The sequence below is a fragment of the Podarcis bocagei genome (assembly GCF_964188305.1).
Source record: "Podarcis bocagei genome assembly, chromosome: 4".
Classification (NCBI taxonomy): domain Eukaryota; kingdom Metazoa; phylum Chordata; class Lepidosauria; order Squamata; family Lacertidae; genus Podarcis; species Podarcis bocagei.
Window position 1 is genome coordinate 77,277,210 of NC_138128.1, and position 15,382 is coordinate 77,292,591.

At 41.6% G+C, this 15,382-nt stretch overlaps 1 protein-coding gene across 6 annotated transcripts in view; it reads left to right on the forward strand.

Moving 5' to 3' along the window:
• Positions 1-13,778, forward strand: part of RHOBTB1 (Rho related BTB domain containing 1) — a 55,863-nt gene extending 42,085 nt beyond the window's left edge. For all 6 annotated transcript variants that reach the window (XM_081190868.1, XM_081190870.1, XM_081190869.1 and 3 more), the window contains 4 exons: positions 5,629-5,779; positions 6,484-6,572; positions 7,639-7,744; positions 9,882-13,778. In XM_081190868.1, coding sequence (XP_081046994.1) covers positions 5,629-5,779; positions 6,484-6,572; positions 7,639-7,744; positions 9,882-10,051 — 516 coding nt within the window. In that variant the 3' untranslated portion in view covers positions 10,052-13,778. The remainder of the gene's footprint in view (positions 1-5,628; positions 5,780-6,483; positions 6,573-7,638; positions 7,745-9,881) is intronic.
• Positions 13,779-15,382: the final 1,604 nt, after the last annotated feature.

Here is a 15,382-nt window from a genome sequence, read left to right on the forward strand (position 1 = left end):
CAGCCATGGAAATGTACGGGGAAGTAGTTGGTTCCAAGATGTGTATTGCACGTAGAGACTGAGGCAATTTGACATAAATATAATGAGCTGCTTCTAATTTATTTATTGTTTTGAAATTCTGCAGGGAGAACAGGTTATTTGCAGCAATAACTCATGCATTCACACTTAGTCCTTGCAACAGACACCGACGAAAATATCCCCAGTTTTCAAATTTAATCCACCTAAATCTAAGCCACTGTGAGAGATGGTGGGTCTTTGCCCTCCCCTAGTGGCAGCTAGAAACCACGCTTGTCTTTTTAGAACAGTGGATTCCAAACGTTACTATTATTATTTTGCAGCTGAGCTTGAATGGATTCTGCATTTATTTAACATCATATTAGCTAAATTTTCCTGGAGGAAAACAAGGTGACGGTTGCTGCACTTTTTGCAATAGTTACTTTCGCTAGCCAACCCCCAAGAACAGCTCCTGCTCAAAATGCCTCTGGAACACCTGTGGGTTGCTTTCATAGGTATATTGTGTGGCTTTGGAGATTTGCTAATATTAGTTTGCCTCCTGTTCAGTGCCTAGCTGTTAGCTCCACTCCCTGTCAAGAAATCCACAAGCTTCCACTTGGCAGCAATTCCTCCAGCGTTTACTTTAAGGTGGCTCAGGGTTTCCCTGAGGCGTGCTGAGTATAGTTGCACTTAGCTGAGGATGTCCAAAGCGGGAAGGGGAGCTCCACCCTAACTTTTAATGTTCCTAGGACTGGCTCTGGGGCCTCGGCTATACAGCTTCAAATGAAACGTTTAACTGTGCTTTAAGTGCAATATACAATTGGACAGTAGATGGCGACGGTGAGCCTTATGGAAAATTCAATGTATTTTTAAAAAAAGGATTTTCAGAATGGTTTTTCGATGTGTATAGATTCCACCCAGGTTTGAGGGTGCTCTTGGCAAAGTACCCTGTTTGGACCTCCTTCCATCCATGTGGGTTGGCCCACTTGAGATTAATGGAGAACTTATTTCACACTGTGGCACAGCTGTGGGTTTTTCTTGTCTTGTTTTTAGCTGTAGGAGATGGCAAAGCTTCTGAGAGCCATGTTGTTTTTTTCCTGGCACCCATCATCCCACCTCCACAATCCCCGCTCTGATGTAGTGTCAGTTCACTGTGGGGAAAGCACAATGGTGGCCACTAAAGCGAAATCTTCCAGGGTGAAAGCTTTGAAGAGGCAAGTTTCCGTGAGCTGTACCCTGTTGGTGCCGTGACAGGAACCCAAGGTTGCTTCATGCTGACACTAGATTTGCATGTGCCTGTCAAGGACATGAGGCAAAATGGCAACCCATCCCCTTGCAGTCAGAATAATGCTGAAGACTCTGTAGCCTTTACCTTGTTTATCTGACAGTGGAGCTGTATTATATTATTTCTTTGGAGGGCTGTTGCTTCTTTATAGCCGCTTACCTATAAAGGAAGCTGTGTGCATGTATGTACTCAACTCCTCCCTTTTCTTTTCAATTGAAAAAACAACAACAACAAACAGTCAAAGCTTGCAAGTATAGATGTGGAAGAAATTTAACCGAGTTCACATTTAAAGGCAAATCTACCAAATTCACACTTTTGGAAACAATACACAAACCAGGAAACAGCCATCTTTTGAAATTTGCACTTCTCTGAATGTTACAGCGCAATTGTGCAGCCAACTAATGTTTACCCAAAAAATGCACTTACTGAGGTAAAATGTGCATAAAAATGCATACATGTGTGAAAAAAATAACATACAAAATGCATTATATAAGGCAGCATTGCCTTCCAAAAATGTGTACATTGTACAAAATTGGATATAAAAAATTGTGTATATCAGGAGAGATTTGCACTAAAATGCTGGTGAATGATCGGGCGGAGCTTTTTTTAAAAAACACACCACAATCTGATGTGAAGAACTGAACTTAAGCTTGGAAACTGGAAGAAACTGAAACTGACAGATTCCCTACTTGCGAGTCAAGACTTCCTTCTTTGGCAGTATTTGTTTTGGCCATGTAATTCTGGATATGCCTCTCTTCTTGTACAACACTGGAATAGAGAGCAGCAATACATACTGATGAAATGGGAGGAACGAGAAGTAGTTGGCACAACTCTCACACTGAAATTTGAACAAGGTTGCTTCCTATTCCTCACTGTTTCTTTCTGAGTCTCACAGAGTTTACATGGCGGGTGGGGAAGAGACTGGATGACTCTTCCCTGAAAACTGTTTGCATGCACAAAAAAGGCTGAAGTACAGGGAAAGTATTTGAATATTTTTTTAAAAATATAGCCTTAGGAATTACATTTTTAATTACATTTAGCTGCGAAGGTAAGACAAAATAACCAGAGTTAATCAGGTTTTGCTAGGCCTTTTGGGTTGCAATGAAAGTTTTATCTACTTCCTGAGGATACAATTTGAAATTAATCCTGTGATGAACATAGGGTTTATTCTGATTCTTCAGAAATTTGTGCTCTTTGACATTCAGGGCCATTTAACATGTTATAGAAAAGGTGGAGGCTGGGATTGACCACATCTTGATGATGATGTGTAAAGCCTATTTTCCTGTCAGAAAGTACATAGTTGTCCCTCAGCAGTGCAAAATCTTTTGAAGGAAGTTGTTGGTCTTGGTCTTTGTAGCTCAGTCCTTTAACCACACATCAGTAGGACCACTCCCTCTCACATTTGATCATGCCATTTTTTTGAGGAAAATGGTAATAAAGAAAAGTACCTCTGTCCGCTATGAGGAACAGTTGAGGGAATGGGGTAGGTTTAGCCTGGTAAAGAGGAGACTGAGAGGAGATATGATAGCCACCTTCAAATATCTAAAGGGCTGTCACATGGAGGATGGAACAAGCTTGTTTTCTCCTGCTCCAGAGGCTAGGATCCAAACCAAAGGATTCAAATTACAAGGAAGCAGATTCTGACATCAGGAAGAACTTTCTAATGCTCAGAGCTGTTCAACAGTGGAACGCAGTCCCTCATAAGGTGATGGACTCTCCTTCCTTGGATGTTTTTAAGCAGAGGCTGGATGGCCATCTGTCACGGATGATCTAGTTGAGATTCCTGCATTACCCGCAGTTGGACTGGATGACCCCCAGAGTCCCTTCCAACTCTATAATTCCATGATTCTATGACTTCCCCTCACCAGTCAACAATGTGAACCCAACCAAAGTTTGTAACAGACACTCGCATGTAGGCCTGACCTATGACACCTGCATCTCTCTGATCTTTTTAAACCCCTACCTACGTCTTCCCTGATGGGCCACATTTTTTAAAAAAAAATGTAGAGAAGCTATGCTTGCACCTGCCTTATGAGATATGCCACTTGTACAAGAGTCCAGCTTTCTGGTATATTTGTGCCACCACATCTGCTTTTCATTCTGACTAGAGAGCTCCATGCCAATTATCCAGCAGGGAGAGCTCTCCCATCACCCTGGGCAAGGGCAACTTGCTTTCCTCACATTTTCACGAAAATGTGTGCATCTGAACCCCAAGTGGCTTAGTTGGCAGGAAGGGGTAGGAGATGGAGCAACAGTCCCTTAAGAATGTCACTAAGTCATTCCAAAATACAATTCCAAATGGAACAAACATTTTTTTAAAAAATCAGTAATGGCAGGATATAAGGGAGAAAGGAAGACTGGGAAGGTATGTCAAAACAACAGCAACAACAACAACAACAGTGCTGATTAACCAATGCAAACACTTCTCATTAGTGAGTAGGAGGTCCCTGTGAGCTGTAAGGGATACCCGGGTATCTCGTGAATGGTGCCTTTGGGTGGTCAAGGAGGATGACAGATATTCAAGGGTACCATGTTGCTTATTTGTCAAGTTCAGCCACGAGGAGCAGCTGGATAGGCTCGATCAGTTGGGACAGACCCACATATTATCCTTAAACAACAACAAAACACCCTTTTTAAAGCCCCAAACATATATTTCAGAGCATGTGCTGCACCACCTTTCTGTAATTTAATGAGACCTGTTGGAGTTCTGTGAGGAATTTAATGAATGAATTAGAGAGTGCTCTGAGGCTTCCTTTCTTTCTGTAGGGGCAAGTAATTCCAGTGTGCTTCAATGTTGTGCTATAGTAGGATGACTCAGTTTGTCCTGATGGAGAGGGGCATTACAACACTCTGCTTTTTAAAAGAGATCTCCAGATGAACTTATGCACGGCTGGTGTTCTGGCCATTCTTTCTTCCAGACCTGGAGCGAAGTGTGTCTCCAAGTTTAATTCAGAAAAACTGATGTGTCTCAAGTATCGGAAGTTTGGAAAACACTGCTATATTTATACCCTTGGGGGAGTAGGTTGGCCTCTTTTTGCATTACTGCCAAAGGGCTCTCATCCCATAGCCATAATCACTTTTTATTTGGGAAAGAAAGTTGTTGGAAGCGCTAAGGGAGTGTTTGTAGCAGCAAACACGGAGTTACTGAAAGCAATTGTCCTAGGAAAGGTAATACTGCTAGGTGCTGAAAAATAATCAGCAGCCCAGAGAGCATCTCTGAATTATTTTTAGCTGCTCGGTGTTTATATTAAGAACAAGAATGAGCTAATGCAGAGGCAAAGTCCAAAAATGACAATGTGAAGTGCCCTTGACATTGTGTATATTGTGCCTATTATTTTTCTTCACCTGATATATGTAGGGTTTTCCCCCCCTTCAGGCGTTTGGCTCATGATGGATGTACATTCATCCTTGAATGTGCGTGCATGTGTATATGCACAAACACATGTGCATGATCAAGCTGAAGTTAAGCACTTTTAAGTTCTTTGATTTTGTTGGGGAAGATTTTGTTGTCCATGGCTTAACCTGCAGCTCTCTGTGGAGAGCCTTCATCCTAAGGGGTCAATCTATGCCAACTTGGTCCTTTACAAGACATTAGCAAAACAGCCGCCTGGAATGGAAACCGGTGCATCTGTGGTGCACAAATAGTTCAGTATCTAATTTGAACTACCCCATCTGCAAGGACATTCCCACTTGATACATTGCTGTGCAAAACAGATGGTGATGACCTGCTGAAAATAAAATGTCCGCTGTTCTTTTTTAGTTTAACAACACAGAAGCTGAGCAGTACTTTTATGAAGGAAGTTTGGTTACTGTGAAGGGGTTCATTTGTTTTACTGTGAGGGCCTCTTACAGATCCTTCAAGTGTCCCTATTTTCCAGGGATAGTCCCAGATATAGAAGCTGTCCTGGTTTCTGATTTGACTCTGGGAAGTCACATTTTTCCTTAGGATGTCCCTATTTTCATTGGAGAAATGTTGGAGGGTGTGGAGTTATGTGACCCCCTTAAGCTAAGGAGATAAGTAACCATACAACCTCTAGAAGACATTGAAGGCAGCCCTGCATAGGGATTTTTTATGTTTAATGCTTTTTTATGTTTTTATATAAGTTGGAAGCTGCCCAGAGTGGTTGGACAGCCCAGTCAGATGAGTGGGGTATAAATAATAAAATTATTCTGCAACAAGACGTTCTTATTTTCAACCTCTTTCTCTGGTTTTATAAAAGCATTGCAGAGTTGCATTTGAGGGGAAATAGCAACAGCCATATGGCCCAAGTGTTTTATCCTTGAGTAGATCATCTCCCAGCTCTGAGCGTTTTAAAAATACCTTTTTCCCCCCCACACCCCTCCCTCAGGTTGTTCTTCCCAATATAAACAAGACTTCCATGCAAGCAGTTCTGGATTATCTGTACACCAAGCAGCTATCATCCAGTCAGGAGCTGGATACGCTTGAATTAATTGCACTGGCAAACAGATTTTGCCTCCCACACTTGGTTGCGCTTGCAGGTAAGGTTTCTCTCTCTTTACAGGTGTCGCCTTCAGCTTCCTGCCAGTGATGTTGAAATTGTCAGCTGTTGTTTTTTCCCACAATCTTTGGGCAAAAACAGACATGCAGTGTTTCTTCCTAAAATCAAACTGCAGTACATATTTTCAGTTAGAAAAACATAATTGCTTCCTCCACTTTTTCTGTGCTGAGTTAATTTAGCCCACATTCTTGTGTATGCTTAAGCTACTAAACACAAATAAGTGTCTGCAATTCATAATGCCCATTAGGCAACTTGATTACTCTTAATTGAAAGAGCATGAACACTAAAGTTTCCATTGCAAATTCCTGTTTTAAGGGTCTAATAATGGAGCTTGGGCAATTTTAAATTAATCCAGTTCAAGCAAGTATTGCATAAAAGAGCAGTCCAAGTTACTTTTACTGCTCTAATCTGATGGTTAATTATTTTGTTAGTGATATGATGATAGTTAATTTCAATAATTGCTTATTCCCCCCCCCCCCGCCCTCCAATTGTTTCAAAGAGAAGTGGCTGGAAGCAAGATTATTCCATGACTTTAAAGAAAGAAATCTATGTCAGCCCAAATAGTAGTATTGTTTTTCCTTGGGCAGTCTTGCAATGGATGAAAGGCAGTTGAAACAGGGGCTGGAGGGAGCTAGATTTATGCTGCACAGTAAACTGGTTTGTGTTTCTCTTCAACCCCAACAGAGCAGCATGCTGTGCAGGAGCTTACCAAAACATCAGTGAGTGGTGTTAGCATAGATGGAGATGTGCTGTACGATTTGGAAATAGCCCAGGTTAGTATAATATATTATCTGTGGTCACATTGGTGGAGGGAAGGAACTTCCTGATGGTGAATGTATAATGCTTGGAAGGTTGCTGTTTCCCAAGGATCAAAGGAATATTTCAATTTTTAGAAAGCCTCTGTGATGATAACCATGGTTACTGAGAATTGATACCTTCCCACCAACCTGCTATTTCTTTAGAAAAGTCCGTACATCATCTTAGGAGACACATGTTCCCAAACCTGTGTTTGCTGAGATAATGCAGGGGTGGGGCATCCATAGGAGAGAATGAGAGTGGTGCTTAACTCTTTCCCTGCCCACTGACTCACCCCTATAAATGCACACTCATGCATTTCCCCCTCTCCCAAAATTTGGTCTTAATTCTGGTCTTGGGAGACCAGCAAACACTGAATAAATACCATGGGGTTCCTGGCGGTCTGCTGCCTCGATACTTTATTTACATTGACAAGCTGGGATCATAAGAATCTGCCTTAACACTGAGTCATAGTATCATAGAATTGTGGAGTTGGAAGGCGCTGCATCACACCGTTTATTCATGTTAAGATTATGGTCTAAGACCCCAGGATCCTTTTCACAGGTGCTGCTGTCAAGCCTGATGTCCCACGTTCTATATTTGTGCATCTGGTCATTGGTACATCTAGCTCAGTAAGGCCTACTCTGACTGGCAGTGACCAGGATTTCAGACCAGGGTCTCTCCCAGTCTTACCTGAAGATGCCTGAGACATTTTGCATGCAAGGCAGATGTTCTGTCCCTCAGCTTCAGCCCTTCGCCAGCAGCTTTTTCAATTAATTTCTGATTGTGAATCCATCTGCAACCCTGACTCAAAGTAGTTAGCTCTGCTCTGGGTCCCAGCTTTTTTTGGGGGGTGCTGTTGCACTTTTGGTTTTCAGCCCTGCTGGTTCCATAGTACTGTATCTGTGGCTTTGTCAGTTTTTGTCACGTGCCACTGTGATGTCTCAATCCCTCAGTAATTCTCCCTTGCCTTTAACTTCAGAATTGTTCCACATACTGACTGTTAACTCTACAGAATATAAATTCGGTTCTCTTCTTTTCCAGTTCCACAACGCTAACCAGCTGGCGGCTTGGTGCTTGCACTATATCTGCACCAACTACAACAGTGTTTGTTCCAAATTCCGAAAGGAAATCAAAACTAAATCTCCTGGTAAGGCTGCTTAGCAAGCTTTCTCCGCCTTTTCTTCCAACCTTTGTACATCTGCCTTCTCTCTATTCTAAAGCTGGGGAGGGGGGGCTACAAATCAAGTAAATTTAAATGCTCATACATGCATTTTTGCATTATTTGATTTGGCTCCCAATGGTAAGGGAAGGGAGTCTCTATGGTGTTGCCATCTAACTATCCAGACACAGGACACCTTGAAATCTTCCAGTGCAGTGGAAAGCAGCAGGAGCAACTTCAGCACCTCATGCCCATTCATTTTCATCCTCCCCCCCCCCACACCTTTAACATGAAATCCTTCTCACCACATTAGGTGAGATAGGGACCAAGCATAAAGGCCAGGAGGCAAAAGGTAGAAGGAGCTGCATCTACCATATCTCTCCCTGCATCAGGAGCCATGCCCAGAGTTCTGTTAACCTTTATTAGGTATACTGCTGCCGTGTGTGATCCTTTGGTTTTAAGATAATCTAGGCCTGGCTGAATTGACCAAGGTTTCAATTCAAGTTGGAAGGTTGCAAAAAGTGAATGGCGGCAGGAAATGAATCGGAGGTGAAGTTTGTCAGAGATGGAACAGAGGTTTAAGAAAGGGCAGACAAGCATATATTAATTTGGGGGGGGTGTTTACAATTAGTTAAACTGTGGCCTGAAATCCCAAATATTTGTTACTTGATGGTCTTTGTGGCTTTCACAAAAGACATTATGGATACGGCTTCAGAAGACAACCCTACTTCTCAGGGGTCAGCAAACTTTTCCAGCAGGGAGCCGGTCCACTGTCTCTCAGACCTTGTGAGGGGTTTTTTTTTGGGGGGGGGAATGAACGAATTCCTATGCCCCACAAATAACCCAGAGATGCATTTTAAATAAAAGCACACATTCTACTCATGTAAAAACACAAGGCAGGCCCCACAAATAACCCAGAGATGCATTTTAAATAAAAGCACACATTCTACTCATGTAAAAACACGCTGATTCCCAGACCGTCCACGGGAGGGATTTAGAAGGTGATTGGGCTGTATCTGGCCCCAGGGCCTTAGTTTGCCTATCCATTTACTAGAGATTGAGATGCATGTGAATTTCATTGATAGCATTGCTCTCCTCCCCATGTAGTAGTAGTTACATGAGAATAATATTGCTTTCTACTTAGCCTAGCCTATGGATTTGAAAGGAATTGGTTTTGCTCCATTAGCTAGGGGGGGGGGGATATTGATATGCACTGGATTTGTTTTGAACTTCCTCTTTTTTATTTGATTGTTAATACTTTGCATTATAAATATTGATAGTACTGTTTAAACATCAGGCAACCTGCCTAGAAGCTTATTCAGTGTGGCAGCAGAATCATAGCTGACCATCATTCCCTGAGGGGTGGCTGCCTCTGGAACCATCTCACTTCCACTTACTGGATATAACATCAAAGCAGTATATGCATGCATAGGCTCAATAATCCCTTATATTTATCGCTAATATCTGGGGTTATGGATCACAGGTTGACATTAGATTCTTCACACATGTCACTTGTATCATGGGTTCCTTAGCCCATGTATCACATCCTAAGAGGATTTTTTTTTTTTTGCTGCGCCGCTAAAATTCACCATTTATTTATTTTTTAAATCAGACTTGTCTCACAATTTGTCTGACATCAGACAGAGCTATTATATATTGCTGTTGTGTGTGTACTTCTTTTATTTCTGCAGCATCTCTTATTGTTGCAGAGTTCAAATTTCTATTTTTAAGCTATTGTATTCTAGCATTTTATGTTGTATCGTAAATAAGGTTTGCAAATACCTATTTTTTTCACTTTCCCTATTATCTGAAAATGCAAAACTAGGGAGAGGAGAGCTTAGTTCTCCATCACAGATTTGGAATTACACATATTACCAGTCATGTACCATGAGAACTAGAAACATGACATATTTATTTGAAAAATGAAGCCTGAGATTTTCCTGGATTTTTGCACAAGATTTCAGATCCTGGTATGTAGAAGTAACAGTCCTGGATATACTGGGTTGTATCCAACATAGCTCTAAGTAACTTTTCTTAACTAACTATTAGCAGAATTAAAATGTTGTCCTAGTTACATAATTCATTAGTTATTTGGGGACTTCTTTGTTTGTTTGTTTTAATACAGATAATCAGGAATATTTCGAGAGGCACCGCTGGCCTCCTGTGTGGTACCTTAAGGAAGAAGATCATTTCCAGCGTGTTAAAAAGGAAAGAGAAAAGGAAGACATTGCACTGAATAAACATCATTCAAAACGAAAGTGGTGCTTCTGGAATTCCTCCACAGTTGTTGTCTGAGAAAAGGAGAGGCAAACGTATCAATAGAGTGGCTTGGAGAACATTTCTTTAGAGGAAGTCTTATCATGAAAGAAAGCACCTCAGTCCACTGAGAACCATTCTTGTACCAGATGCCATTGAAGTAAATGGGAGTTCATTTCAATGGTGCTTCCACAGAAGTTTCTGGTGGGTTGTGCAGAAGATGTTTGGGGCACTTGTTTTTATTCCACCTGTGTGCATTTATCATCTCTAAGGTCAACAAGCACAAGCTCACCTGAAGTGGGTGTGAAACTGCTCCTTAAAATGTCAAACGTTTGTATTTTTGTTTGTTTGTTTATAAGCTAAAATACTGTGTAAAATCAGTATTGGTTTTCTTTTTCTTTCTTTTTTTATACAAACCGACAACAAATCCCAGCAATTAATATTTCAATCTCCAAAGTGGACAGTATTTTTATACAGTTGTGTATGTATGTGAAGGTCTTTATTTCAGCATTGTTCTTTCACAGACCACAGTTATTGTGGAACTCTTTGATTTAGACTATGTTTCTTTTGTTTCTCCTCTTGCAAGTACAATGAAATATGATGAACATCTTTGACAAACCTCCCTGGCTTAAATTGCCATCCTAGCAACAAACCAACTCTCGCTAGGCAACTGGCTCTCCCCCCCCCCACTTCTTTCCAAACACTATGTATTCACAACAATTAGATGCTTATTCTTTTTGAAGTAATGGGATGTAACATGATCCAGTGACAACAAAGTTATACAGAATTTATATCTTTTTTTCCCAGCTAAAGAATATGAAGTGTAATTTAACTTTTCAGCTGCACCCGATGTATTTCCAGTATTTGCCATGCAAGGGAAGAATGCAACAGCCGTGTGAAATTTAATACTTCCTCTTTTATGTGTTCCATGGCTTTCAATGTCTTTATTTTCAAAAGGACCATTTTAAAATAATTAGAAGACCTCATTACGCTTATGTCTTTATCCACTGCAGATTTCCTAGGGACCTAAAGCTAAAGGCAGTAAGACTTTTAGTTAATTACTTGGTTTGTTTCTTTATAGTTGTCTACGCCTTTTAAAGAAATATCTGTATATTTAAAACTGTTTGCTTGCTTGTTGAATAGCCACATGTTAAGTAAGGGCTGTGGAGATAAGTCGATCCCTTCTGTTATATTCATATAGGAGCGACCCACCCACCTATTCATGATCAGTGGTATTCTGGCCCATATAATCTCCGAGCACCGAAACAGACATGATGGCAACGTGGGCAAACTGCTTGCCTCTGTAAGATGTTCCATGTGCATCATCAGGCATCAATGTGCTTTGAGCTGGTCCATCCTGGTGTAGAGTGCGCACCCCAGAGGTCTTTGGTGGATACACCACCACTGTGCCACCTGTAACAAAAGAAGGGTTTTTGCAGGCACCACCAGTCAGGCTTATATGGAGAAGCCCATTACCCATGGCTGCTGTCATGTCAGTAAGGTGTACAAGTATGTCTTGCCTTTTTAAATATGCTGCAAAAGATATCCCAGGAAAAGCTCCCTTTCCCCCATAATTTTTTATTAAAAGTTTTCACAATACAATAAAATTATATCTAGAACTAATGAAGTAAAAAGAGAGAGGGAAAAGAGAAACGACAAAAAAGTTTTTTGTTTTAATAATGCATGCACAGCCCCACACCAAGCTTACAACACTTTGAGGCTTTTCTGCATCAAGTCTTAATATTTTAGCAGTAAACTAGATAATTCCTTTCCAAAAGAGCCAGTGTAGTATAATGGGTGATGTGCTGGACTTAGGAGGCTTGAGGTCAAATCCCTGTTCAGCTGTGAAGCTTACTTCTATGACCTTGCAGCCATCGCGCGCGCTCTCTCTCTCTCTCTCTCTCTCTCTCTCAGCCTAACCTACCTTACAGAGTTGCTGCAGGGATAAAATGCAACATGTGCTCCATTTGGATGCATAGCAACTGGATAGCTCAGTTGGTTAGAGTGTGGTGCTGATAACGCCAAGGTTGCAGGTTTGATCCCCGTACAGGACAGCTGCATGTTCCTGCATTGCAGGGGGTTGGACTACATGATCCTCAGGGTCCCTTTCAACTAAACAATCCCATGATTCTATGATCTCTGTCCTCTGAGCTACTTGGGGGAAGGATAGCATAAGAGAGCTTTTAAAGACTGCCTTTCAAGCAGGGGAACATTCACAGCCAGCAACTGATCACCACCACCACCCCCAGCCTAGGTTTATGCACTAAATGGACTCCTCAAATTGTTTTCCACTCACACCAGTTTTGGTTTGAAGCGTCCCATCGCTTTCCTTCCCTTATCTTTGGCAATAGCCCCACTGGCAGTGAAGCTAATGTTCAGTAGTAAATGCACTATTATGCAATATTATGTGGTGGCATTTCATTTTGTGTGTGAACTGTTTGAGACCTAGCCTAGACGTTACTTTGGTGCCCCAGCCGTTTCCAACCATGTGGAAGAGCAGCATGCTGGGAGTTTCCTAACTCCCACATTGGCCACCAATTAATATGGAGAATTAGGGAGGGAAATAAATATTTAGGAGGCGAGTATTGCAGACTGGAGGCGAATGAACACTATGAGCAGGCAGAGTGGACAGAGGTGGCATCTTAGCATGCCCTGAACTTTGCCACAGAAGGTAGTTGTGGTTAGAGCTATGAGCATTGTGCTTAGGCCAGGGGTGGGGTGGGAGCAGTGGCAGAAGCTTTAGAGGAAAAACAAAGAGTCGCCTATTCCTGCTATTTGTATATTTCTCCAGTCAAGCTTATCAACTGCATTTTGTTGGTTTCCTTTGTTCTCTCCTGCAGGTGCCTCAACATGCCCTTTGGAAGAGCTGTCCCATTTTCTGTTCCTACTAACCCAACCTTGAGTCCAAACCAGGTTGCTACGGACAGGAAAAGTGGCAAAGCCCACCCAACTTTCCAAAATAATCCAGGTTCTGGGTGATAGATGAAGGTAGAACCTCTGGCGAGGACAGTAAGAAGTATGTTTCAGTGTAGAAATTAAAAGACCAGCTCCATTTACCCAAAAGGAATATCGTTGCACTCTGATAAAGGGCTATGAAGCAAAAAATGACTGCAAGCTGGATGGTATAAACTGATGGTCAGCAGTAGAGTGTTCATCATTAGCAAAACCACCGTTGCTGAGGCTCAAATTTCATGTGAAAGGAGCAGACCTGTTATTTTAAGCTTGGGTCCGTGAGGGCCTCCTTTGTAAAGCAAAAGGAGTACCCTAACTGCAACCAGTTGTATCCAATATTAGGTAGTGATGGGGGGGAGGTCCTATGGAGAGAGAGAAGGGACAAAGTACACAGGAGGCACAAGGTGAGAGCGCTTAGCTCCCTTTACCTGTGAAGCAGTTGATACTTGCTATATGGGTTGGGGGCAGATCATGATTTAGACAAATGGGTCTGTGCCATTCCGTGTAGATTGAGCCTGAATTATATTAGCAGGTTATATGTTTTGATAAGTATTACTATTACTAAAGTTTTACAAAACCAAAGCTTCTCTATGATTGTAATCTTGCCAAACTGACATGGACGTGCATAAATGAACCAGGGGTATATGCAATAATAACCAGCTGTATTAGTTATCAGCTACTGTAACCAAGTGGCTGGTTCATTTGGTTTAATTCTGCCTTTGGCCTTTAAACTTGGTGGGGGGTTCTTTTTGTTTTATTTTGCAAAAAACAAACAAAAAAACAACCTCAATAAAAAAAATTGTTTAGCTATAAATGTTTCCTGATTATTGGGTCTAGTTTCAAATCGTTACAATGAATCTTTTACCTTTAAGATGCTTTTCTCCAAAATATGTAGCCAGAAAGTATTGCATGTTGAATATTTCAGGGCGGGTTTATTCTTAACAGGTCAGGGAAGAACACCAACAAGCTAGTTCTAGGAGTTTGCACATAGTTCTTTTCATTCAGAACCGGTGAAATTAACTGTTCCAACTGTTCCCTATATAATTTTTCTCCCCACCGACACCAGTCCCTTTGTGTTCAGGGAACCTTGTGAGTCCTTGAAGCTTTATTGAGAGAAGACAGACTCAGCCTGATGTTTTGCTCTGACTGTAGAGTTCTACAGTCTCCCAGCCTGGCTTTCACAACAGTGTGGGGTTGTTGTTTTTTACCCCTGTACTTTGCTAGAATGGTTATGCCCACCTCTTCACTGTCATCATTCCAGGACCCAACAATTTCACCCTTACATGGCAATGGTAGGATCCCTCTTGTTCCCTACATATTCTACATTTGGTGAGCAGGCAGAGGAGCAAGACCACACTAGCCTGCTTTAAATCTACTTTTAGGTGAGATGAGGTTCTATCTACTGGTTTCACATTTGACCACGTGCATGGAAACAAGCAGGGGGAGTGGTAAGAGCAATCCTCTTTCTCTTGGGTGTATTTGCTCTGTGCACAAAATGAAGAAAAGCGGTACAAAATTTTGTCCACGTTAACACTTGACACACAGAAACTCTGCTTGACTGTGATGCGGCAGAATTGCACCGCAGCATGATGCAGAACATTGCAAGATTATGCATATTGATGGAGAAAAGGAGTTGGCAGCTTTTCTTGGTATAAAAATGCAAACCCATGACTTTCCATGCTCCCTCTGATTTTAAAACAGCTGTGTGTGGTTTTTATAGACTGTGTGTGTGTACACATGCATGGGCAGATACAAAGTGGAACAAGCAACAAGAAACATCATTTTGGATAAGCGGACAGATTTCACTCCTAGTAGCAGACAGGTTTGTTGCAGTTTTATAGCTTACTATGTATTTGTCTCTAAAGTGTTTGTTTGTTTACTGACATTCTTCAAACATCATGCAGGAACTCCCATTAAAAAATAGCAGCCATATAGCAGCAATTTTCCTATTTTTATAGCTAGGCTTCTAAATTGCCAAAGTTAACCTTCCTTACATTTCAAGCCATAAAGGAAGTCGCCAAAAGATGTGTTTAAAAATGCCTTTTTGGGGAGAAAAAGGTGAATTCGCTCGCTTCTTTCTAGCAGCCATTATTTTATGAACATATAGAAGCTTGTCCAATACTAATTGAATGGGTTTCTTTTTAAGTGTCTCAGCAACAGCAGTGTTTACAATTTCCTTCACCATGGAGGACAAGCAAGCTCCCACTCCTCTTCGGAAGTGCTGCCAAGCTCTCAATCCCTTTAACAAGTGAATGAACATACAAATGCCGCCCGAGTTAGGTGTTTTATCATGATGATGTGCTTCTGCTGGGTGTCCGCCTAGTGCTGATGGGTTTCTGCAAGCTCTTAACCACTCTTGCCACCACTAGGGCACCATGATGGTTTCTGAGTCTGCTTGGTTGTCTTTGATTATTAAAG